The sequence below is a fragment of the Phaseolus vulgaris genome, chromosome 8 (genome assembly GCF_000499845.2).
Source record: "Phaseolus vulgaris cultivar G19833 chromosome 8, P. vulgaris v2.0, whole genome shotgun sequence".
In the NCBI taxonomy this organism is placed as follows: domain Eukaryota; kingdom Viridiplantae; phylum Streptophyta; class Magnoliopsida; order Fabales; family Fabaceae; genus Phaseolus; species Phaseolus vulgaris.
In genome coordinates, this window is record NC_023752.2 from 26788582 (window position 1) to 26815714 (window position 27133).

Consider the following 27133-nt stretch of genomic DNA (forward strand, 5'->3'; position numbering starts at 1 on the left):
GAGCTTTGTCTTTCACTTTGCGCACGACTAAGTGTTAACCAGCTCAGGCTTAGCGCGATCTGTTTCTCTTATTCTTTCGCTTCTACTTGATCGCGACTAGCTATTCCCTCAGCTTGGTGTTTGACAGTCTTTGAGCAATGCTTTGCACCACTAACCAATCACTGACGACTCATCAGTGATCGTTCTTTAGTCTTTACTTAGCTTCTCTGTCGCTTTAGCGCTAAGTGCATAGAGAACCTTGGCACCGATCGCTCGAGGTGATGCCTTGTTTTGGGGAGATAAAAGTGTTTCTCCCTAACCCCTCTTACTTTCCCCAAGGTCATCACCCTCCAGGGCGTTGAGTCGTTCATTCCCTGCCTCACTCCTGGGGTGAGAAGGGTTTCGAACTAAGAGTCTTACTGGGCCAATATTGGTGTATGCCAAGTAGGTAAGGACGTTTTGTCAAAACCTTTCCTTTCCCTCCCTTGGTTTTACTAGCACCCCTGGCTTTTCAGACCTTTAACTGCTTGCGCTCACGCCTGGGGTGAGGAAGACTTAGATCGGTGCCAGTACTTGCGCCTAGGGCAAGTAGGGCCTAACCAATCACCTGCACTTGCACCTGGGGCAAGGAGGATTTTAACTTTAACACTTGAGCACACTTGATATGCTGGAAATTTTTCTTTAATTGGGTGGCCTCGTTAAAAACCCTCCTCAGGGAAAAGAGTGCCCCCTTGTCTGTTCAACTGTTTCCACCACATACAAAGCATGTATCTTTTAGCGCGAGAACGCCATTACTGTACAACTTTAACTGAAATAAAATTTCAAATGGGTGGCGTTCCACGTTCTGGGGATTGTTCCTCCCTCCAAAGTCTCTAGGCGATAGGCTCCGTTCTCCAATGTCTCCACCACTCTGTACGGGCCTGTCCACTTTGGGGATAACTTGTTCTGCATGTCATTCTGATGCGCCTTTCTCATCACCAGATCACCTTCCTGGAAGCGCCTGGGCCTCACTTTAGAGTTGTGCCTCCGCTCTACTCTTCTCTTCACAGCTTCAGCACTGACTCTGGCCTCTTCTCGCACTTCGTCTAGCAGATCCAGATTCACCTTACGCTCTTCATTGGACTCTTCAGCAACGAAGTTCAAGAATCTGGGGGAGCTCTCCTGTATCTCCACAGGAATCATGGCGTCTGTCCCATAGACAAGGCTGAAGGGTGTCTCATGGGTGCTGGACTGTGGGGTGGTGTGATAAGACCATACAATTCTGGGGACCTCCTCTGCCCAGCCTCCTTTGGCCTTGTCTAGTCTTCGCTTCAGCCCCCTGAGCAGCACTCGATTTGCTGACTCCACCTGCCCATTGGTTTGTGGGTGCTCCACTGAAGCGAAAACCTGTTGTATCTTTAACTCTTCACACATCTTCCTCAGCTGATGACTTGTGAATTGGGTGCCATTGTCGGAAACCAGCCTCTTGGGTATTCCGAAGCGGCAGACAATGTTCTTCCAGACGAAGTGCTCGACTTTCTGTGCGGTGATGTGTGCGACTGGCTCTGCCTCCACCCACTTGGTGAAATACTCGATGGCCACTATGAGGAACTTCATCTGCCTTACCGCCAGGGGAAAGGGTCCTAGGATGTCAATCCCCCATGTATGGAATGGCCACGGGCTATGGATGGACCTCAACTCCTCAGGGGGTGCCTTGTGCCAGTCTGCATGCAGTTGACACTGTTTGCAATGCTGAGCAAACCTTATGCAGTCTTCCTTCAGCTTTGGCCAGTAGTACCCCGCGCGGAGCACTCTACTTGCCAAAGCATGACCACCTACGTGGCTTCCGCACACCCCCTCGTGCAGCTCAGACATGAGTCTGGTGCATTGCTCGCCGTGCACACAGATCTGCACAGGGTGAGAAAATCCAAATCTAAAGAGGTTTCCATCTATAAGAGTGAACTTACTTGAACTCCTCTTTATCCTTTTGGCCTCTGCCGCATCGAGCGGGAGTACACCATCTTCTAAGTATAGCTGGTATGGCGTTATCCAGGTGTCGGGCTCCTTCCCCGCATGGACCTCCATCAACTCATCGGTCTTTGACGATCGCGATCTCACCCTTGGCGTTCTCAGCGTTTCTTGGGTCAATGACCGATGACCGATCGTTAGACGCTCCATTGACTTGTATACATGAAGCACCTGGTTGTCTGATACGAACGCGCGCGGTACCTTCAGGGTCTCCTGAATGACGGTCCTCTGCTTCCCTCCTTTGCCTGAGCTGGCCAGCTTGGCAAGCAGGTCTGCTCTGGCATTTTGCTCCCTTGGCACATGCACTAATTCAAACTCGGCGAAGGACGTCTTCAGGAGCTGCACATACTCCAGGTAGGCTGCCATCTGGGGATCTTTTGCTTGGAACTCCCCTGTAACCTGCCCAGTGACCAGCAAAGAGTCGCTTTTGGCCAGCAGATTTCTTGCTCCCATTTCTCTCGCTAGCAACATTCCTGCGATAAGGGCTTCATACTCCGCCTGATTGTTGCTAGCCTTGAAGGCAAAGTGGAGGGACTGCTCGATCAGTACCCCGTTTGGTCCCTCCAGGATGACTCCCGCGCCGCTACCCTGCTGATTAGAGGAGCCATCCACCGATAACACCCATCGGAAATCTAGCCCCTTTGCAGGTGTCGCGATTGATGACAGCTCGACTACAAAGTCCGCGAACACCTGCCCCTTGATCGGTCCTCGGGGCTCGTACTGAATATCAAATTCTGACAATTCTACCGCCCATTTGACCATCCTGCCTGCTACATCAGGTTTCTTCAATACGTTCTGGATAGGTAGATCAGTCATCACCACCATTGTGAAGCTGTGGAAGTAATGCCTGAGTCTTCTGGCTGAAAACACCACCGCCAGAGCAGCCTTCTCGAGGGCTTGGTACCTTGTTTCAGGGCCTTGCAGCACTTTACTCACGAAGTAAACAGGCCTCTGGGCCTGGTCCTGCTCTTGCACCAAGACTGAGCTGACTGCTCTCTCCGTCACAGCAAAATATAGACGAAGAGGGATGCCTACCTGAGGTTTTCGCAAGACTGGTGGGCTCGCCAGATACCCCTTTAACTTGATGAAGGCCTCCTCGCACTCCTGTGTCCAGAGAAATCTACTGTTGCGTTTGAGACACTGGAAGTATGGGTGACCTTTCTCCCCTCCAGCGGACATAAACCGGGACAAGGCCGCCAAGCGACCGGTGAGCTGCTGCACTTCCTTCACTGTCGTTGGGCTCCTCATCGCCATGATCGCCGCACACTTCTCTGGGTTGGCTTCGATTCCCCGCTCTGTTAAGAGGAAACCCAAGAACTTCCCAGCCTCTACACCAAAAATGCATTTCTCAGGGTTGAGCTTCAGCCTGTACTTGGCAATGGTGGTGAATAGCTCTTCCAGATCAGCTGCATGATGTTTCTTCTCTTGGGACGTAACCACCATGTCATCTACATAGGCGTGTACGTTCCTTCCCAGCATGGGCGAGAGCACCCTATCCATGAGCCGCTGGTAGGTAGCCCCCGCATTCTTTAACCCAAATGGCATGACCTTGTAGCAATAGCAAGACCGTAACGTCATAAACGCAGTCTTGCATTCATCCATTGGGTGCATCCTGATCTGGTTATACCCCGAGAAAGCGTCCAAGAAGCTGAGTAGCTTTCCCCCCGAGGCGCTATCAACTAGAGCATCTATATTGGGTAAGGGGTAAGAATCCTTGGGGCACGCCTTGTTGAGGTCAGTGAAGTCCACGCACATCCTCCACTTGCCGCTTGCCTTTTGAACCAGTACCACATTCGCTAGCCACTCGGGGTACTGGATTTCTCTGATGTGGCATGCGGCAAGGAGCTTCTGCGCTTCGTCGTGGATCACCTTCCTTTTCTCCTTGTTGAACTTCCTTCGCCTCTGTCGCACAGGTCGGACCATAGGGTCCATCGACAGCCGATGGCAGAGGAAATCGGGGTCGATTCCTGGCATGTCGGATGCTGACCATGCAAAGGCATTCATGTGCTTCTCAATCACACCCACGATCAGCCTTCGCTCTTCTTCAACGAGGGATCCCCCTAACTTGAACTTTCTTCCCCCGATGTCCACTTCGACCCATCCTTCAGCTGGGTGGGGCCTTCTCTCACTGGCGATGACCGCCCTCGCGATCCCTGACTCGCGGGGAGTGATCGCGCCTTCCTCTTCTTCTTCAACTTGGGCTACCTGGGAGCCCCCCACCGCAGCATCCTCCATCCTCTGAGCGCCCTGTGTCTCTCTGACCACCGATCGCTCTTCGCGCACGCCTGGTGGTGGTTTTGTGGTGACGTGGCACACACTTATCTTTTGCTTCAAGCTGTTCTCATAACAGTGTCTTGCCTCAGCCTGATCCGACCTGATGGTTATCACGGTCCCCTCCATCGACGACAGCTTCAACTTCATATGCCTCGTCGATGGTATTGCGCCCAGTCTATTGAGTGTTGGCCTCCCCAACAAGATATTGTACGCAGAAGGGGCGTTCACCACCAGGTACTTTATCTTTTCAGTGCGGGCTGTCGTTCCGTCAGTGAACGTTGTCCTCAGCTCGATGTATCCCCGCACCTCTACCTGATCTCCTGCAAAACCGTAGAGACACCCGGTATACGGTCTTAGCTGATCAGGGGACAACTGTAGCTTGTTGAATGTTGGCCAGAACATGATGTCCGCCGAGCTTCCTTGATCTGTGAGTACTCTATGCACTCGTCTTCCCGCTGTGATGAGAGAAATGACCACAGGGTCGTTGTTGTGCGGGACAACGTCCCGTAGGTCAGCTTTCCTGAAGATAATGTCCACTTCAGGGTAATGACTCTCATTCACTGCATCTCCCGCCATCACCGATCGAGCGTATCTCCTTCTTTGTGAAGCTGTGCATCCCCCACCAGAGAAGCCTCCCGCGATCGTCTGCACTTCCCCATGCACAGGGACTTCATGCTGCTGTTCTCCAGTCTGGGATCCTGACGCGCGATCACCCTGCGGCTCACGTAGGTAATCTGCTTGAAAACCAGACTTCACCAACTCTGCCAGTTGGTGTCCCAGCGCCAAATAGGAATGAAGTGTATGGCCAAAGGCCTGATGAAACTCACACCATTCATTCTTCTTCCTTCCAAGTACCTTATCTGTCTTCTCTGGTACTCGTAGTCTTGCTGCTACAGCAGGAAGGGCGATGAGACCCGCCAATTCCACCATGAAGTTGTATCTCGGGGGTGCGTTATTCTCCCTTGCACGCCCCCTGCTCTGGTCTTTGCCTGGTGCATAGGGACGAGGTTTTTCCCGCACCTTCTTCCCCTCCTTGGCCTCATGCACCCTTGCTTGCTGTGGCTTTCCTTGCCCTCCACGCGGTCTGGGTGGTGCAGCACTTCCCCTCTTCTCAGAAACCTCTGTTTCTGCCACTATGTGCGCCACCGCACGTCGTCGAATCTCTGCAAAGGTGCTGGGATGGCTCCTGATGAGAGACTCGCTGAAGGGGCCAGGCAGCACTCCCTTCTTAAACGCGTGCACCAGCATATCTTCATCTTTGCTGGGCAATCTAACCACTTGTGCTCCAAAGCGATTGAGGTAGTCTTTCAGCGACTCACCTTGGTACTGGCGCACGTCGAACAAGTCGTATGACACCACTGCAGGTGCTTTGTTGACGATATATTGTTCAGTGAAGAGCTTCGAGAACTGAGAGAAAGACGTGATATGTCCTTCTGGTAGGCTCACGAACCACTCCATGGCGATTCCGCTGAGCGTACTCATAAACATTTTGCAGTAGACAGCGTCTGAACCCCCAGACAACATCATCTGGGTGTGGAACGCTGTCAGATGCGCCTCCGGGTCTTCTACCCCCTTGAACGATGCCTTCACCCCCACCAGGTTGGGAGGCACCATGGTTCCCATGATCTCAGGGGAGAATGGCATGGGGAACGCTCTTGGAGGTGAGGGCTGTCTAGACACCCTTTCGTCAACCATGTGTTCCCTCTGCGCCTGCAGCGTCCTTCTCAACTCCTCATTGACGCGATTCAGCTCGTCGTTCCTGCTTTGCGACGCAGCTAACTCCGTCTGCATCCTCTCTTGTTCAACCTTTGACGCTGCGGCGTTATCCTGCAGCGTGCGCACCATTTCCAGGACCTGCGCCATTGTCACAGCTCCTTCGTCAGCGGATGGCGCAGGCGATGGCTGTCTGTTTCTAGGCATCTTTCTCTATCAAGGAAACTGATAAAACTCTGGTAAGCTTTAAAACTGTGGTATATATGGGACAACGATTCACTCGGGCCCCACGGTGGGCGCCAAATGATCCTGCCGGAAACTCAAACGTGGAGGAATCGCTTCGTAGCACTCTTGGTCCCGTCTACGCGACTGCGTTTTCTACAGGATCACCCTCAGAACCTTCTCTTGGATCTCCAAACGTGACCTGCAAAACACACAGACGGCGCCTCTAGCGGCCGTTTGCACTCTGACGATCAAGTTAGTCCACAGAACCACCAAAGACTAGAAAACTAGTAGTGTGTGTGAAAAACTCTTGCTCTCTGTTTTTTTTTTTGTCCCCCCTTCTCTCCCTGATTCCTTCTTTTATCTCTCTTTCTCCGTTTCTGGGCATAACAGAATTTTGTTATGCTTTTCTGGCATGTGTCAGAACCCTGTTATGCTTTTCAGAGACAGTGTACCTGCAGAATCAGAGAGTGTGGGTGTCTGTGCATGTCCGCGCGTCTCTGCGCTGGGCTGCGCCTGTCTGTACCCTTAATGGTACGGAGTGCACTTTGTCTGGACCGCACCCCTCTCAGATGGTGACACGTGGAGGCCTACAACTCACATCTAACCACACACGTGTCACTTACTGGAAGGGCTCTAGCGCTTCTCTTTGTGTGCCTAAGTTACACCCTTCCAGAGTAACTTAGGATATCTCTCTCATCTGGGTAGGTCGCATACTCTTAGGAGAACGTCGGGTGTGGCTGGTCTAGGCACACTCACCAAACGTTGCTCTCTGCGTATACAGCTTACCCTTCACGATGTCACGCACGTAATGGGTTGAGGGAATCACCAATCACTGACTAGTTTACTAGTTCCCTCAGGCCACTCTCGTGCATGATTCCCTGAGGTGTGCTCATGCGAGATCCATGCGTAACGCTCTCGCTGGGAACCTCAGTCCAGATGTGTAACTGTCAGGAGAGAGAAAGTGCATAGGTATATAAGAGATTCTAACGAACTTCTGAGGTACGCGCGCGTTTTAGATTACTTCTTTTACGCTTGCGAGAACTAGAGTACGCTGAGAGAGAATCTTGCACGGTTCCAGAGAGTTCTTGAGTTTTCTCTTAGTATTTGGTGGTTCAGTCGCTGACTTGGGCGTCGGAGCGTGATCGGCCGCAGCGGCGCCGTTCTGTCCTTTTGCAGGTTCTTGAGGCGAATCAAGGCGAAGGACCGAAGCTAACACGGCGCAGAGTCGATCCAGATCTGACGAGGCAAAGTTCTTGCGTCCTGGTCAACAGGTAGGATCATCAGGCGCCCACCGTGGGGCCGTGTAAAACCTGTTCCCATCCACAGCGTGAGTTCTTGGAGGTTTCTGCAATTCCTGTGTGGTTGTGTGCTGGTGCAACCATTTTCCGCCGTTCGTTGACGTTTCGTTCGGTAAATTCGCGTTTCCACCGTTCGTTTGAAGTTTCTTTCGTTCTTGTTCGGTGAGGTGAAGTTTTTCGCTGTTTACACGAGTTTGAATTGGTGAGATCGAAGTTTTTCGCTGTTTTGACCGGTAAATCAGAGGTTGTGGTGGAGAAGCGGTGGTCTGTGGTGAAGTTGCAAGTTTCTGCGAAGGTTTTGTTGTTGAGGTTGTGTGCTTGAAGTTCTTTGGAGTTTTCGAAGTTCTGACCGATTGATTGCTGGATCGATAAAGCCCTGCGTCAAGCCCCTATGAATGGGGCGAGGAATCCGGGGTTTGCGAGAAGTCGAGCCAGGGACTGATATAGAAGGGGCGGAGCCCGAGGCCTCAGCTGTGTCAAGGTGTGGCAACGGCGAAGGCGGGGGAACCAAGTCAATCCTTTCCTCTCGTTCCTCGAGGGCTGGCGGAGGTGGCGGTGATGTGGCACTAGGAGGATCATCCCTGAGAGAGTTCCCATCACCGGGGGGCGCGACAGGTGAGGCAGGGAGACCCGTAGCCCTTCTCTTATGGGAAACCAGGGCAGCACCCGAGTCTTCGCTGTCAGAATCCACTATCAACACCCTTTTCCCTTTGTTAGAGCGCGCTGAGGCAGGGGTTGACGCCATGGCTAATGGAACCGCAGCAATGGGAGGAGGAGAAGCAGATGGTGGAGGAATTGGCAGGGCAGCGACAGTGGGCACGTCGGAGGCGATGACTTCCCCCCCTTCTTTGGTAGATTTTGCCTTCTTTAAAAATTTGGCAAGAGCCAGCCGCCTCGAGGAAGTCATCACTGAACCTGCGACAGCGAAAAATAGTAGAGTAAAGGTTGGTTCAGATGAAGCAGAAGGGAAATTCTATGGCCAAACACACGCAGATAACCACAACAACTAATGTATCATAAACAATCAAGGGCAGATACCAAAGTAGGTAGAAAGCCCATGGGCGTTGAACTCGTTCGCGATGAGTTTGGCGGTATCGAAGACTACCCCCAGTCCCGCCAAAGCTTTGCACACATCCCGGTCGGAGGGGGTAAGCTCATCCAAAGCCAAGGCCTTCATGGTTATGGGCTTATCCATCTAGTATAGGGGAAAGCCCTCTAGGATGGTAGGATCGCGCTTGGTCGCGCGTACCTTGAAGAATTTCCTCTTCCATCCTTTGAACGAATTTTGGAAGAGTGTAAGAATGATGCGCCCGGCGATGCCAGAGAAGCTCATCCATAGGCTCTTCCCCTGTTTCTTCACCTCGAAAAAGTGAAGAAAAACGTCTACAGAAGAGGGAACACCTAGATAGCCGCAGAGAATTTGGAACCCCCTCACAAAAGCCCAACTGTTGGGGTGGAGCTGGGCGGGAGCAGTGTTTATCTCTGTAAGCAGTTCTTTTTCGAAAGAAGTAAGGGGCAGACGCAGGCCCACCCTCTTGAGCACCATTTGATAGAGGAAGAAGAAGGGAGTTCCCCCAGTCTCTCTGGAGTCCGCACAAACGGGCATCCCAGGTCGCGCCCGGCATACCAGGACTTGGGAGTCGTGACTTTTGTGAAAGGCATTGAAGTTATAAAGCAGGGTCCCCCCTGTGAGCCTCCACATCCTCAACAGAGTTTAGGAGGGAGCATTCGTCCAGAAGTTCGTCGGGAGCCCAGTCATATTCGCCCTTATAATAAGACTTAGGGAGCGGGGGAGGTGCAGTGGTCTTAGTTTTCGCCATCGATGCCAAAGCTGAATATCAAAAGAGAAAGAAAGGGTTCAAAGGAAAAGGGTTGGGAGAAGAAAAGGGGAAAAATGGAAGAATCCTAGGAAAACCCTACCCACACGAGAGAAAAGAGGAACGAGAGGAACGAAGAAACATACAAACGATATCCAAAGAAATGCAGTAATATGGACAGTCCCAGGCAGTTCATACAGTGAAGAGAATCATCAAGGAGGGGGGAAACCGTACCTTTGGGGGCTGAAGGGCGTGGAGAGCGGAAGCGCGAATGAGCAGGGGTCGCGAGAGAAGGGATTCAGAGAAGATGAACAGTGGGAAAGGGCAGAGAAAGTGGATGTAACAGTAGTGGCAAGCGCGGGGTTTGGGTAACTTAAACGTTACGAGAAGCGCGAGGGGCAACAAATGATAACCGTGTGATGATGCCACGTGTTGCAAGATTAAGCGCTCAAGGGGAGCGCAAGAGGTTCTTAAAAGGGACCGCACGATGAGCCACGTGGCACGCGATTAAGCGTAGGCTCAAAGGACATTATTTTTTTGCATTTCAGGGGATGTCCAATCAGCCATTAAGAATACCCCTGTGGTTCAGAAAGTGTCACGTCAATAATTCGAAGAATTGCTGAGTTAGCAGAGAATGACACGTCATCAGGAGGGCACGTGGAGGGCGTGGGCGAGGCTTTAGTCTTTTCGCTGAAGACAAGTCTTCGGCTTAAGACTGGGGGGCTTGTGTACCGTCCCGTATCCGGGCGTTGACTAAGTCAAGGTCAAAGTCAACGGCTGGAGAGTCAAAGTCAACGCAAGGCGTCGCCTAGGTGGAGAGACGCCAAGAGGAAGCGTCGCCAAGGCGAGGCGTCGCCTAGTGAAGGCGTCGCCCCACCAGGGCATCGCCAGATCAAACAGCCAAGAGGAAGCGTCGCCAAGGCAAGGCGTCGCCTAGGTGAAGGCGTCGCCCAACCAGGGCGTCGCCAGATCAAACAGTGCTAAAGCAAGGAAATCACGGTGTGGTTCCCCGATACCCATGGGTAGGAAAGACCATGGAGGGAGTGACGCCGTGGGAAGGCCTCAGGTCCCGATAACCCGGGGCAGTGATAAAGAGAAGGAAAAGGTGGCTTTAAGGCCATAGTAATAGTACCAGTGTAGGGCAGCCTGACTCGTGAAGTGCTCCTGCCGCCCCAGAGACGCCTGTGGGACAGATACGACTCAAGAGGAAGGTCACGCCCAGGGCAACCGGGTGCAGGGTACGAGAGGAAGGCAGACACGCTCTCAAAGTAAGTGACTAGATAATTGGGGGCATGAGTTGGCACCCAAAAAGTCACCCCTAGCGTAGTAGCACTCCCAAGCAGGAGGACTCACACGTAGAAACGTCCCCAGATGGGCAGAAACGCCCCCAGATGGGGTCATGGCGTCGTGAGGCCCTCCACGTGTACGAAAGCCATGTTAGAATAGAAACACCCTCTAGTCAGGTGCCAGGTAATTAAAGTCATTCAATACAGTTTCCGTTTCGAGCGTTCAGGTACTATGATGGCTCCCAAGCGTTTCAACGTCTTAAATGCGCTACGTTTTCTAATTAAACGCTTTAATGAGTGCGTTACGTTTGTGATTAAAAGCGCTTTAAGGCGCTTTGAATGCTTGGGAGGTTTAAATAGCGCGGGGAATGTTGGAAACGGGGTTCGAACTTTCTGCAAATTTACCAGAGCTCTCTAGTTGCTTGCTCGTGCTTCAACAGTTACGAACAAGGGACTGGCGAATATTTTTGCCTGAGAGAGAGAACACAGACACACAACACACAGTTATTTTTACCACCTTCAGAGTGCCATACGCGGTGCTCAGAGACGGAGGTGAACAGTTTTGGTGTTTCTTGCTGGCTGACTTGAGCGTCGGAGTGCAAACGGCCGCTAGGGCGCCTCTTTGTCCTCTTTTTTGCAGGAATCCACAGGCAATCAGTGGGAAGGAGTCCCTAGCTGACGGTTGAGGTCGCGCACGAAGACGTCCCGGTCAACCGGACGGAACACATTTCATGAACACGTGCTCATTGCCACGAGTTCTTCTGACTTGATCGTTTATTCTTGTTCCGTCCGGTTGACCTGGGACTTCTTCGTGCGCGACCTCAACCGTCAGCTAGGGACTCCTTCCCACTGGTTACCTGTGGATTCCTGCAAAGAAGAAGGACAAAAGGGCGCCCTAGCGTCCGTTTGCACTCCGACGCTCAAGTCAGCCAGCAAGAAACACCAAAACTATGCACCTCCGTATCGGAGCACCGCGTATGGCACTCTGAAGGTGGTAAAAAGGAAACTGTGTCTAGTGTATATTTCTCCTTCTAGCAAAAAATCTTTCCCTAGTCCCTTGTGCGTAACCTCAAGGCTCGAGCAAGCAACTAGAGAGTTTCTGGGAAATTTTCAAAAAGTTCCAACCCTGCTTCCAACATTCCCGGCGCTATTTAAACTGCCCAAGCATTTAAAGCACCTTAAAGCGCTTTTAATCATAAAACGTAACGCACTTAATTAACGCGTCTAATTAGAAAACGCAGCGCATTTAAGACGTTGAAACGCTTGGGAGCCTTTATAGTACTTTAAATGCTCGAAACAGAAACTATATTGAATGACCTTAATTACCTGCTACCTGACTGAGTGGTGTTTCTATTCTGAACTGGCTGTCGTACACGTGGAGGGCCTCACAGCGCCGTGACCCCACCTGGGGACGTTTCTGCCCATCTGGGGACGTTTCTACGTGTGAGTCCTCCTGCTTGGGAGTGCTACTGCGCAAGTGGTGACTTTTTGGGTGCCAACTCATGCCCCCAATCATCTAGTCACTCACTTTGAGAGCGTAAATGCCTTCCTCTCGTACCCTGCACCTGGCTGCCCTGGGCGTGACCCTCCCCTTGAGTCGTATCTGCCCCTCAGGCGTCCCTGAGGCGGCAGGGGTACTTCACGACTCAGGCTGCCCTACACTGGTGCTATCACTATGGCCTTGAAGCCACCTTTTCCTTCTCTTTTTCACTGCCCCGGATCATCGGGACCTGAGGCCTTCCCACGGCGTCGCTCCCTCCATGGTCTTTCCTACACATGGGTATCGGGGAACCACACTGTGATGGCCTTGCCTTGGCGATATTTGATCTTGGCGACGCCCTGGTTGGGCGACGCCTTCACCTAGGCAACGCCTTGCCTTGGCGACGCTTCCTCTTGGCGACGCTTCCTCTTGGCGACGCTCGAACTTGGCGTCTCTTCACCTAGGCGACGCCTTGCGTTGACTTTGACTCCAGGCGTTGACTTTGACCTTGACTTTGTCAACGCCCGGATACGGGACGGTACACAAGCCCCCCAGTCTTAAGCCGAAGACTTATCTTCAGCGCAAAGACTAAGGCCTCGCCCACGCCGTCCACGTGTCACCCTGATGACGTGTCATTCCTTGCTGACTCAACAATTCTCGAATTATTGACGTGACACTCTCCTAACCATAGGGGCTCTCTTTGATGACTGATGACATCCTCTGAAGCGGGGAAAATAATGCCTTTTGGGGCTAAGCTTAATCGTGCGCCACGTGGTTCATCACACGGCCAGCCTCTAGAGTCTCTTGCGCTCCCCTTGAGCGCTTAATCCCTTGACACGCGGCACGATCTCACGGCTCTCGATTAGCGCCTCTTGGGTTGCAAAGGTAACATTTAAGTTACCCCAAACCCCGCGCTCACACCACTGTTACATCCATTCTCTCTGTATCTCCGCACTGTTCATCGCCTTCAAGTCTCTCTCTGCAACCTTTGCTCTCTCCTTCGTGCTTTCCTTCCTCCCCCACTTCGACATCAAAGGTATGATTTTTGCGTCTTCACGACTCTTCTTCTTCGTCGCATTGCATCACTGTATATTGAACTGCCTGGGACTGCTTATGTTTACGCATTACTGTGTTCTTCCGCTCCTCCGTTCTTCTCTGTTCCCTTCTCCTTCTTTCTGGGTCTTCTCGCGTGGGTAGTATTTCCTGGGGTTTTACCCCCTTTTCTGTCTTGGCATCGCTTTGTTTAAACCTTTTTTCCTTTCTTCTTTCTCCAGCTATTTACTCACACCATGACGCGCCCGAACGCAAAGTCTGGTTCTCCTCCCAAGACCCCCAAGTCCAATTATAAAGCTTTCTATACCTGGGCCCCCGACGAGCTTTTGAACGAGTGCACGAGCCTGACATCCTTTCAGGACCTGGAGAATCACCATGGGGACCCCCACTTGTATAACTTTAATGCCTTCTGCCGCACTCACGACGCGCACATCTCCGTTCGTCCTGGCCGACCGGGGGAACCTGTGTGTGTGGATGACAGACCTAGAAAGGGGGATCCTTTCTTCTTCATGTACCATACGGTATTTAAACGCGTCGGGGTGCGTCTCCCCTTCACGCCCTTCGAGAGGGAACTCCTCACTGAGATTAACACCGCCCCCGCCCAACTCCACCCCAACAGCTGGGCATTTGTAACGGTTTTCCAAATTCTATGCGGGTACCTGGGCATCCTCCCCTCCGTGGATGTCTTCCTGCATTTCTTCGAAGTGAAGAAACAGGGGAAGAGTTTTTGGGTAAGCTTCTTCGGCATCGCGGGCAGGATCATCCTCACCCTCTTCCAGAACTCTTACAAAAACTGGAAAGGTAAATTCTTTAGGGTGTGCTGCGCCAAACACGACCCCACAGCCTTAGACGACTTTCCTCTATACTGGACGGAGCACCCCAAACTGCTCAAGCCTAAGGCCCTGGATGAGCTATCCCCCGCTGATAGGGAGATATGCAAAGCCCTGGCTGGTCTGGGAATCGTCTTCGATACGCTGAAGCTTATCGCGAGCGAATACAACGCCCACTCCCTGACCACCTACTTTGGTAGGGAGATTCCTCTCTCATTATCTTTCGTTATCTATATTTTGCTGCTTCATGTTTGTTCTTCTGGTCTCTTTCACTTGTCCTCCATTATACCATGTGATTCGTGTCTCGTGTTTCTACGCGTTTTGTGATTTTGCATAACTGCTTTGGCTTTGACTTCTGCTGTTGGGTTTATTTGAATGTAGGGTCAGTGATGGGTGCTTCCAAAAGGATGATGCTGACGAAAGCGATAAAGGACGCTCGTGCTGCCAAGGCAGGCGCCTCTTCCGCCCCTGCTGCTGACCCGAGCCCTCCATCAGACCTGCCTCTGCCACCACCGACCACTACCGAAACTCCACTAGGCTCATCTTCACCGTCCCCACATAGCCCTGAGGCGCTTCAGACTCCTGACTCTCCTCTGCCCATTGTCGCCGTTCCTCTGGTCGTGGCCTCATCGCCAACCCCAACCCCCCTCGACAAAGGGAAACGGGTCTTGGAGATCATATCCGACGATGAGGACTCGGATGGCGTGGCACCCTTCAAGAGGAGAAAATCTGCAAGGGTCCCTCTCCTACCAGCGGCGTCGCCCCAGGGAGAGGACTCTTTCAGGGACAACCCTCCAAGCGCTACTTCCCTTCCCCCCACAATTGTCCAAGAAGATATAGGCGAAGGCGCCGAGTCTGCTCCACCTCCACCACCGGCAGAGGTCTCTGCTTCGCCTGCCCCCGTCGCTGCCGCCCCTGATTTTATCGCCATCCCTCCCCCAATCATGCATCTGATGAGGGGCTTCAGTGGTGGAACAATGCCAGAGGGCTCCGACAGGAAGGAGGGCATGCCTTTCTACTTGGGGGCCTTCTTGGCGGTGGCCCTTGAATGGCGCGCCCAGGCCAGAAACGCTGTTCTGCAGACTCAAACCCTCCAGGCCTTGGAAACAAGGGTAGCTGCCCTGGAGGAGGAAAAGAAAACCCTGGAATGCCAAAACGAGGCCTACCAAAACACTCTGAAGCAGGCTCAAGAGGCCAGGGAAAAGGCTGAAAAGCAACTGTGAGAGGCGATGGGGTTCCAGGCTGACTTCTACACTCGCGAAGTCACTCTTCAAGTCCAAGTGACAGGCCTCGAGGGCATGGTCGAAGCTTACGAGGAAGTTCAAGAGGACTTGAAGAGCCGATGCTGTGAGCAAGCCGACAGACTGCAACGGATGAAGGGGGAGGTGGCTACCCAGGCCAAAGCTATGGGCTTTCTCCAGGTTGACTACGATAAACTGCAGGTCGAGGTCAGCCGGCTCCGCGTGGAAAAGGAGGCTTTGGAGAAGCAGGTAGCTTCGGGGGACGCCACCATTGAGGAGCTAGAGAAGGACAAAAAGACCCTCATCCAGGACATGGCGGGCACTTTCGAGGAGGGATTCCAAGAGGCTCTGGCCCAAGCTGTCTGCATGAATCCGGGGATCGACATTTCCAACTGCGATTCCACTCACCACATTGTTGATGGAAAAGTCGTGCCCCTGGAAATGGACGATTGAACCGCCACCCTCGATCATCACTTTACCCCTTTACACTTGTTTTAACCTTCTTTGATAAACTTGTAATTCTTTGAATTGTCTGTACTTTCGTTACAACTTTGAGTTTTGCATGATTACTTTCGTGTCTTTGCGATATAGAATTTCGCCTGTGTGGTTTTACTTTCGTTCTTTGCCTTCACGTGTTTCAGTTGTTTTGCCTGTACTATACCCGTTACGCGTCGATGCCTACGCCCATGGAGAGGCTTGTCTAATGGGGTGTCTCTAACACCAAGCGATTCGTCCCTTGATTCTTAATGCCCGGCACCCACGCCTAAGGAGAGGCCTGCTACAGCAGCGCCGTATCGTCCCCGGGTGTCTAAAACGCCGAGTGCTCTGGGGGGGGTCGTTCCCTCCATGGTCTTTCCTTCCCATAGGTATCGGGGAACAACCCTGCCAGTGATTCGCTGGCGTTTGGCGATCTCGTCTCCCTCCACAGTCTTTCCTAGCCAGTAACTAGCTTTGCCTTCTTCGATTTCATCTCCCTCCGCAGTCTTTCCTACCTGTGGGTATCGACAAGGTGGCACTGCTGATATTTGGGTTGGCAACGCCCGCAACGTCTTATGCCGGCGTCGCCCCTTGCGTCTTCCCTGGCGACAGCCCGGGCGTCTCGTGCTGGCGTCGCCTTGGGTGTTATCTTTACCTTGGCATTGACTTTGTCCTTGGCCCTGGTTGAGGCCTGAGGACAGCGAAGAGCTCAAGGTTTCGCCTGCACCATCCACGTGGCGCTTCTTGTATGGCTGATGGGACGTTCAGTCATTCGACTTGGTCCTGACTCCTACTGTGCCCCTGACCCACTCTCGACGGCGCATTGTACTATTGGGCATTCTGTCGATACGACGTTTTCTGATTTTAACCAGTGGTGCCAGGGCCATCCTTCCATCTTCTGCCACGTGGCTCGATCGTGCGGTGCATCCATTCGCGTCGATTAGCGCTATAACTGCAATACTTCCATTCGCGTCGTTTGGCGCTCTAACCGCAATATTTGATTCTTTAAAGCTCTGAAACTGTCCTCATCATTTCTGCACCTTTCGTAACCTACTTGCACCCTCTCTGCTTGCACCCTTCTTCTTCTTCGCAAAGAGTTCTTCCAGTGTTCATTCCCCCCAGCGTTTTACCCTTGCCAAGACTTCAAACCTCCCTGATTCTGTTCAAGAATATCTTCTCGTTCTACTCCTCCTAGGGTCAACCCCAAGGACCTGTATCCTTGGGCTTCGAGGGAGCTTCTTGACGAATGCTCCTGCTTACTCTCCACCAGGACCATACGGGAACACAAGGGGGATTCATGCTCCTATAATCACCGTGCCTTCGCGAGGAGGCACGACGACGACATTGTTGTGCTCCCTTGCACTCTAGGGGAGCCAGTGTGTGGAGACAAACGGGCCAACGACGGGGTCCCCTTCTTTTACTTCTATCCGATGGTTTTCAAAACCATAGGCGTGCGCCTGCCCTTCTCCAGGTTTGAGAAGGAACTGCTGACGGAGATCAATGCCGCTCCGACCCAGTTATATCCCAACAGCTGGGCTTTAGTCAAGGCCTTTGACATCCTTTTCGGGTTTCTGGGTAGGGCACCCTCGGTCGACATCTTTCTTCACTTCTTCGAGGTGAAGAGGCAAAGGCACAACCTCTGGGTAACTCTCAGTAATGTTCCTGGCAGAGTTCTCCTGACCCCTTTCCAAAACTCGTTCACTGGGTGGAAAGGCCGGTTCTTCAAGATTTGCTGTTCTGACCTCGTTCCCTCCGCCCTGGATGGTTTTCCACTGTACTGGGTGAGGGAGACGAGGGCCCTTAAATCCAAACCCTTCAAGAAGCTGGCCCCAAATGACTAGGTGGTTTGCCGGATTCTCGCCGAGGCGGGAGGTTTTGACTCTGCCACCTTGATCAGTTTGGAGTTCAACGCTGGAACTCTCGAAAAGTATATAGGTATGAGTCGCTGCCCTAGAAACTTCCGCCTTTATCGTTCTCTATCTGGGTGTGTTTTGCTTCATGGTGTCCCTGACACGTTCATCTTCCTTGGTGCAGGCTCGAAAATAAATCAAGAGCGGAGGACACGACTTACCCGAGCTCTGCTGGCTGAGAGCGAGGCTTCGTCTTCTTCCCGTGCTGACTCCGATGGCCACTGAGAAGTGGTTTGTTTGTGCTTTTGTATGAGTTGTAATGTTTGCCCTATTCGCATTACTCCCATTTGTATCGAACACTGCTTGTAATATCAATTCTACTATACCATACTTGGTTTTTGTAACGCCGTTTTACTTTGCATACGCCTCATACATTGTGCGCTTTTCCTCCGTCATGTTTCTTAGCGACGCCTTCTTTCTTGGCGACGCCTTCTTTCTTGGCGACGCCTTCTTTCTTGGCGACGCCTTCTTTCTTGGCGGGGCTTTCTTTCTTGGCGACGCCTCCTTTCTTGGCGACGCCTCACGCTACTTTAAACGGAGAAAAATAAAGACTAAGAACCAAGGCACGGTTTTTCTCAAACTTGTTTTCTTTTCTTCTTTTATTTGGGTGACCTCATTAAAAAACCCCAGAAAGGGAAAAAGAGCGTCCCCTTTAACGAGACTGTTACATAGCTGCTTTACATAAGTCAACTAAAATAAAACTTCAGGTTGGCTGCATTCCAACTGCGCGGGATGGGACCTCCTTCCAAGGTCTCTAGGCTGTATGAACCGTTGCCCTTAGCCTCGGTAACTCTGAAGGGTCCGGTCCACTTGGGAGACAGCTTATTCTCCAGCTCATATGGGTGGGCTTTCCTCATAACTAGGTCGCCAATCTGAAACTGTCGCGGCTTTACCTTAGAGCTATATTGCCGCTCCACTTTTCTCTTCACCGCTTCAGCTTTTATTCTGACTTCTTCCCTGGCTTCGTCTTGTAGATCCAGGTTTACCCGCCTCTCTTCGTTGGATTCCTCCACCACAAAGTTCTGAAAACGTGGTGAGCTTTCATGTATTTCTACCTGGATCATCGCGTCCGACCCGTACACCAAACCGAAAGGCGTCTCCATGGTAGAAGATTCGGGCGTGGTGTGGTATGCCCATACAATCCTTGGAACTTCCTCCGCCCACGCCCCTTTGGCCTTCTCAAACCTTCTCTTTAACCCCCTCAGCAAAACTCTGTTTGCTGACTCCACTTGGCCGTTGGTCTGGGGGTGTTCGACTGACGCGAACACTTGCTTGATGCCTATCTCAGCGCACAGATTTCTCAACTGCTGACTGGCAAACTGGGTCCCGTTATCGGATATCAAGCGTCTAGGTACGCCAAAGCGGCACACAATGTTCTTCCACACAAAGTGTTGTACCTTGTGCGTAGTAATCTGTGCCACGAGCTCTGCCTCTATCCACTTGGTGAAGTACTCGATGGCAACGATCAAATACTTCATCTGCCTTATCGCCAGTGGGAACGGCCCCAGGATGTCGATTCCCCATGTATGAAAAGGCCACGGGCTATATATGGATCGCAGTTCTTCTGGCGGCGCCTTGTGCCAGATAGCGTGCTTTTGGCATTGCCTACAACGCTGGGCGTGTCGCGCGCAGTCCTCTTTTACTGTTGGCCAGAAGAACCCTGCGCGTATCACCTTGGAGGCTAGAGACCTTCCCCCTACGTGGCTCCCGCAAATGCCTTCGTGGAGCTCCGACATTATCCTGGTACACTCGTCGCCACTTACAACACTTCATCCACCAGAGTATATCTTGCGGCATTTCTTTTGACCTTCTTACCCTCTTCCGACTCCACTGGGAGAGTCCCATCCGCCAGGTACCGTTTGTATGGTGTCATCCAGGTGTCTCCCTCGGCTAGGACACATACCTACATTTGCCTTCCTTCCTCAGGCATATCCGCGTACGTGCTGATGCGGGGCGTCTTCAACGTATCTTGGGTCAGAGAGCGATGATTTCTTGGACTCTCTCTTGATGTACAGATCTGGAGGACATCCACCCTGTTATCTTCCACGAATTTACGCGGAGCTTTTAGTGTCTCTTGGATTACTGTCCTCTGTCTACCCCCCTTGCCTGAGCTGGCCAGCTTGGCAAGCAGGTCAGCTCTGGCATTCTGCTCCCTTGGGACATGTACTAGCTCAAGAGCGTTAAATGCTCTCTTCAATAGTTGGACGTATTTCAGATACGCTGCCATCTGGGGGTCCTTCGCCTGGAACTCGCCCGACACCTGCCTCGTGATCAGCTGGGAATCGCTTTTCACCAGGAGGTTCTGTGCGCCCATCTCCTTGGCCAGGAGCATTCCTGCGATCAGAGCTTCGTATTCCGCCTGATTATTACTTGCCTTAAAGGCGAAGCGTAGGGCTTGCTCAATCAGCACACCATTGGGTCCCTCCAAGACTATTCCCGCACCACTCCCTTGTTGGTTGGAAGAGCCATCAACTGAGAGCAACCACTGCGAGCCCACCTCCACCTCTTGTTCACCACCGGGCGAGAGCTCTGCTACAAAATCTGCATACACTTGCCCTTTGATGGATCCTCTAGGCTCGTACTGGATGTCGAATTCTGACAACTCCACCGCCCACGCCCCTTTTGTATAGGGAGGTTTGTCATCACTACCACCGTAAAGCTGTGGAAGTAATGACGGAGCCTCCTGGTTGAAAACACCACTGCTAACGCTTCCTTTTCCAACGCCTGGTGTCTCTTCTCAGCACCTTGCAGTGCCTTGCTTACGAAATAGATGGGTTTTTGACTCTGGTCCTGCTCCTGGACCAGCACCGAGCTGATAGCCCGCTCCGTTACTGTAAAGTATAGGCGGAGGGGCACGCCTGTTACCGGTTTGCAGAGGACCGGTGGCGTTGCCAGGTACTCTTTCAAGTTAATGAAAGCCGCTTCGCATTCGTCAGTCCATGCGAAACGATTATTTCTCTTGAGGCACTGGAAATATGGGTGCCCCTTCTCTCCTCCGGCGGAAACAACTAGGGTTTGTGCTCTGTGTAAAACTGCGAGAATTAGGTCAAAACTCGGACCCTTTCAAATGCCCCAAGGTCCCTTTTTATACATCTCTCGTGTTTAAAACGCGTTAAAGCGCATTGAAAGCGTATAAAAATATTCCTTGGAACGTTCGAATCTTAACTGAATTAGCGCATACCTTGGCAAACTTTCACTGAAACATTTCATGAACACGTGCTCATTGCCACGTGTTCTTCTGACTTGATCGTTTATTCTTGTTCCGTCCGGTTGACCTGGGACTTCTTCGTGCGCGACCTCAACTGTCAACTAGGGACTCCTTCCCACTGGTTACCTGTGGATTCCTGCAAAGAAGAAGGACAAAAGGGCGCCCTAGCGGCCGTTTGCACTCCGACGCTCAAGTCAGCCAGCAAGAAACACCAAAACTATGCACCTCCGTATCGGAGCACCGCGTATGGCACTCTGAAGGTGGTAAAAAGGAAACTGTGTCTAGTGTATATTTCTCCTTCTAGCAAAAAATCTTTCCCTAGTCCCTTGTGCGTAACCTCAAGGCTCGAGCAAGCAACTAGAGAGTTTCTGGGAAATTTGCCAAAAGTTCCAACCCTGCTTCCAACATTGTCGGCGCTATTTAAACTGCCCAAGCATTTAAAGCGCCTTAAAGCGCTTTTAATCATAAAACGTAACGCACTTAATTAACGCGTCTAATTAGAAAACGTAGCGCATTTAAGACGTTGAAACGCTTGGGAGCCTTTATAGTACTTTAAACGCTCGAAACAGAAACTATATTGAATGACCTTAATTACCTGCTACCTGACTGAATGGTGTTTCTATTCTGACCTGGCTGTCGTACACGTGGAGGGCCTCACAGCGCCGTGACCCCACCTGGGGACGTTTCTGCCCATCTGGGGACGTTTCTACGTGTGAGTCCTCCTGCTTGGGAGTGCTACTGCGCAAGGGGTGACTTTTTGGGTGCCAACTCATGCCCCCAATCATCTAGTCACTCACTTTGAGAGCGTATCTGCCTTCCTCTCGTACCCTGCACCTGGCTGCCCTGGGCGTGACCCTCCCCTTGAGTCGTATCTGCCCCACAGGCGTCCCTGAGGCGGCAGGGGTACTTCACGAGTCAGGCTGCCCTACACTGGTGCTATCACTATGGCCTTGAAGCCACCTTTTCCTTCTCTTTTTCACTGCCCTGGATCATCGGGACCTGAGGCCTTCCCACGGCGTCGCTCCCTCCATGGTCTTTCCTACCCATGGGTATCGGGGAACCACACTGTGATGGCCTTGCCTTGGCGATATTTGATCTTGGCGACGCCCTGGTTGGGCGACGCCTTCACCTAGGCGACGCCTTGCCTTGGCGACGCTTCCTCTTGGCGACGCTGGAACTTGGCGTCTCTTCACCTAGGCGACGCCTTGCGTTGACTTTGACTCCAGGAGTTGACTTTGACCTTGACTTTGTCAACGCCCTGATACGGGACGGTACAAATAAATATGTTCTTTCTGGGCTTGTTCATACAGTTCTTATTTTCTGGAAAATCAGTTTGGTTCTGTGAAGAAGATATATGATCTGTTAAATACAACTGGAACAGGTTGATTGTGATAGGTTACCCAATTGATTGTCAAGCTAATAATTGAACCTTAATCGCTTGCTTAAAAATTGAAGGTCACTGTTTTTATTGTTCACAGTTTTCTCTTTAAAATCAGTATGTGTGGCTTGCAAATTAATCTGTATAATCTCAAGATTAACATGGCTGATCTAAACGTTTTCAAACATAAACAATGTCAAAATAAATTTGTTCATTGCCAAATAAATCGATTTATTTTCTGTGTACTGTGATAAAAACTGATTATGCGCTAAACTTTTAAAAGGTCAATTCACCCCCCCCTCTTGAACTTTGACACTATTGAACCCAACATCAAGCAGTTACATAACTGATTCAAAAAGCAATTTCAAAACTTCCAGCCAGCTAAATGACAAACAACCGGTTATTTCGGCAAAGTGTAGGCTTTCAAGGACTGATCTTACAAAGATTCTAAACACCCTAATCTAAACCCAAACATAGAAAGCAGCACAGCTTCTGGCTTTATGTGGATTTGATACATCAAAGCTCCCATCTTCAACAATCTCCCCCTATTTGATGGAGACAAATCCTTGGGATGCTTCGGGAATGTTCTTTGTTTAGAATCTGTTGAATCCTGCATTCATTTAACAAACACAGGGTAATCTAATCCAAAATAGATATGCACCAGAAACTAGTTCTCACTAGGTGACTTCCAGAAGGAACATCAACCAAATCAGATGAGAAGCCAGCACACATACACAGGTACAGAACAGATAAACAATCAGTTATTTCGCATGAATAACCGGTTAAAATTTTGTAAAACAGTTTTAACAAAACTTAAATCTAAACTAGTTAAAACCGTTAAGGCAGATTATAATAGCAATATTCAAATCAGAATGAGTGCAAAAACATTACAGAACATTACAAACCAAACTTCTCCCCTTATTTGTCTCATCAAATAGACAAATTGTAGGATGAAAAACAGTTTAAGATAAGGCATGCATATCAATTATTCCTAACTCATTTCTTAGAGAATAGAACTTGTCTTTTGATAAAGTTTTATTGTAAGAATTGATGGCTTAAACAAGAGGGGGGTGAAGATGTCAACAAGCTCACTTTCTATTGAAACAAACTTGATTTCACAATCTCCATTGTTGATATGATCTCGGATGAAGTGATGCCTTATTTCAATATGCTTTGTCCTTAAGTGTTAAAATTGATTCTTTGTCAAGTTGATGGCACTTGTGTTGTCACACAGCAGAGGAACTTTGTTAATCTTTAATCCAAAGTCTTCAAGTTGTTGCTTGACCATAAGATCTGTGCACAACAGCTTCCAATAGCGATATATTCAGCTTCAGCTGTTGATAAAGCTACACATGCTTGCTTTTTACTGTGCCATGAAATGAGGCTAGATCCAAGCAGGTGACATGTTCCACTCGTACTTTTCCTGTCTAATTTGCAACCTGCAAAATCAGAGTCAGAATATCCTACTAAATGAATATGAGAATGTGAAGGATACCATAAACCCATGGATATTGTGCCGTTCAGATACTTCAGGATCCTCTTCGCAACTTTAAGATGTGATTCCTTAGGACAACATTGGAATCTCGCACAGAGGCAGACAACAAACATTATATTTGGTCTACTTGTAGTTAGGTAGAGAAGAGAACCTATTAACCCCCAATACTTGGTTTGATCAACCGCTGGTCCAACTTCATCAGCACCTAAATAGCAGTTTGTTGACATATGTGTTGTTGTAGATTTACATGCTTTCATCTCAAACTTCTTAAGAATATCTTTACAGTATTTGGATTGTTTAACTTGTAGTCCAAGGAAGAAAGAAAGTTCTCCCATCATTGACATTTCGAACTCCCCCTGCATAGCTTTGACAAGATCTTTACAAAGTTTTGCATTAGAAGATCCAAATATAATGTCATCCACATATATTTGTACCAAGATAATATCGTTGTACTGGCCAGACCTCGGATATCGGCTAAAGAAGAAGTCAACATCAGACGTCGACATCGAACCTCGGTGGTCCGACAGTAATAATGGGCCACGTAAGATGGGCCCCACAAACAGTATGAGTTAACACCGAGTTACCAAAAAAGACCTAAATCACAAGTGGATCATGCATGGGGTGTGTACAGTATAATCGGGTACTGATCCAGCCGGTTGACTTGAGTGCAAGAGTCTTGCCACGTCAAAGATCTCTCCTTTGTTCAGCTTCGCACCACGTTAGCTTTTGCTCCTCACATCTTAATTCCTCGCAAGAACCTAAAGAAAACAAAGTGGCGCCACTGCGACCGATCGCGCTCCGACGCTCAAGTCAGTGGAAGAATCACCAAAAACTCAGAGAGAATATCTCAACTCAAGGAACCGTGCGTAGTGAATCTCAGTGTACTAGAAAGTATTCTGAAAGCGTACCTCAAAAGTCTGTTAAGTGTTCCTTATATACCTGAGCTTTTTCTCTCTCCTGACGGTTACACCTCTAGACACGTGGCTCGCATCCAGCTGTACACGTGTCACCATCTAGAGCCTCCACAACTTGAGCGTTACTTCTACTCTTTTCGCCATTCGACTAAGTTATCCATACAGGGAGTAACTTGGTGCACAGCTTTCCTTGGAGCGCGACCCCTTAAGTGGGGAGTACTGGGTGCCACCACGTACACCATCTCTGTAGTCTCGCCTGCCGCCATCACGATCTATCTCACTTGCACACCATGCATGTTCTGGGAAACTGTTCCCTCGACCCGACCTCTGGCTAGGGTGTGATCATCTGATAACCTCATCCTCCGCTGCTACGTGACAAACATATCACTCGTCTTCCATACTTGTATCTCTTGAAAAACCTTTAAATAAGCTTCCTGATCATTCGGGGATGTGCCCCTTTCGGCGGTGTGTAAACCACCCGATCTCGTAGCATTCCCCGGCGATCTCTAACCACCTAATCTCCTAGTACACACATACGGCGACTGTGACGCAACTCTGGTGGCCGCCGGTTACGCACACTAGAGATCGGAGAACGCCAATTCAGCGATCGGCGACTATACTGACTTCCCGATTTACTTCCCTTCTGTCGGCCAGGTGTCCCGTTCAACACGCCTATATTATCGCTTGCTGCCACGTCATCACACCCGATGACCTGATCGGTACACAAGCCCCCAGTTTTAAGCTGAGACTTGACCAGCGAAAAGACTAAGAAGTCAAATCATCGTCGATCTACGTGGCCCTTGTACGGACTTCCGTACGTTCGTACTCCTTCGCCTTTCTGACGCTTCACCAACCCCTTTTTGATCAAACGACACGTGGCTTCATCAACGGTTGGTTTTAATTGTCGTTTGCGCTTCCTACAACGTTCGAAACCCTTAAACCCTTCGCGCTATTCACTATTTCATTATCTTTCTTCATCTTCAAGCATTCTAAACGCTCTCTCTGCGAACTACGAAACTTTCGTCTCCTTCAATCTTCAACTTCCTTCAACATTTACCCGATCATCAAAAGGTAACTCCTTTACTCCTTCTACTGATATTTGTTGCATTTTAATCGATTTGCATCATCTATTAACTGTCTGGAGCATACGTTGTGGGTTGTTTCTCTTTTCTCGTAACTTAGACTTTCATTCCTGATAACGTCTACCCAAGTGAACTCTCACTCATCTGTTCTATCTTCTTCGCCTTCAATCGAGTCGTTCTCTTGCTATCCTCATCTCCTCCCTTTTCTTTCCTTTGCAGTTCTTGCGATGGCTCAGACAAAGTCCATCGCTAATCCTCCTTCCTCATCGCGAAACCCTCCTCCCAAAACTCGTAGGGTTACCACTGGGACAAACCCTCCACCAACACGCAACCCCCTACGAGCCTCTGGTGCTCCTTCCTCACAAGCTGAGAGGCCTGCCTCCTCCCATGCCAACCTTACCCAAGCAACTCCACTACAAGCCGGGGGAGCCTCCCTTCCTCCACGAGACTACAAAGAGCTCTACCCTTGGGCCACCCCAACTCTACTGAAGGAAACCTCGTCAATAAATACTGAGGTGGGGGTGCTTCGCCTGAAGAAAGGGGAACGACCCAACCTTTCATTTCACAAGGAGCACGATGACAACGTGACGGTGCTGCCTTGCCTCCCTGGAGAACCAATCTGTGCGGATGACAAGGGGAACAATGGTGAGTTGTTCTGCTTCGTCTACACCACGCTGTTGAAGAAAGTGAAACTTAGGTTTCCTTTCACTCGTTTCGAGAGGGAGTTGTTGACCGAGCTCGACATCGCCCCTGCCCAGCTCCATCCCAACAGCTGGGCATTCGTGAGGGCGTTTCAAATTCTTTGCGCGCACTTGGGACTGCCGGTTTCGGTTGATGTCTTCCTCTTTCTATTTGAGGCAAAGAATCCCGGAGATCGCCTCTGGGTCAGCTTGAATGGGATTGCTGGGAGGTCAATCCTCTCCATCTTCCAGCAATCCTACAAAGACTGGAAGGGGAAGTTCGTCAAGGTGTGCCCGAACGACGAAAACCCTTCGCTGCTTGATGGCTTCCCCTTGTATTGGGTAAACAAAGGGAACAAGGATTCCAGGGACAACTTCAGGAAAGCAAGAAGTCCTGACAACATGGGGGAGTTGGACAAAGACCTTTGTCTCTTCTGGAAAAGCGTAGCTTCTGCCAATATCACCTTCCCCACTGCTTCAATAATCTCCTTCGAATTCCTTGAGGGCCAACTTGAAATGCACACAGGTTAGCCCCTACCCCGACACCAAGATTCTCATTTTGTGTTGAAACTAACTTAGCACTTTTACCATTCTGTCTTGGGCATTCTGTTTGTTCTGTACGTATATACTTGCATGTTCTACTTCTGCTTTGGGGCATACTCATCTATTTTTTACCTTGTGCAGACGCAATGTTGGGAAAAGGAAAATTGGCAGAATTGAAGGCGATCGCCCGATCCCACAAACTTGCGGCGGGCTCCCAAACTGTGCCCAACTCGGTTGTGGAGA

The 27133-nt window shown here is 50.5% G+C and overlaps 1 protein-coding gene across 1 annotated transcript; it reads right to left on the reverse strand.

Moving 5' to 3' along the window:
• Positions 1 to 23430: 23430 nt before the first annotated feature.
• Positions 23431 to 24177, reverse strand: LOC137824853 (secreted RxLR effector protein 161-like). The gene has a single exon (XM_068630531.1). It carries the CDS (start codon positions 24175 to 24177, stop codon positions 23431 to 23433), a length of 747 nt encoding a protein of 248 aa, XP_068486632.1.
• Between the last annotated feature and the right edge of the window lie 2956 nt (positions 24178 to 27133).

Bases quoted from the DNA above. Each gene is read 5' to 3' on its own strand.
- LOC137824853 (XM_068630531.1), bottom strand. From the start codon at position 24,177: ATGTCGACGTCTGATGTTGACTTCTTCTTTAGCCGATATCCGAGGTCT.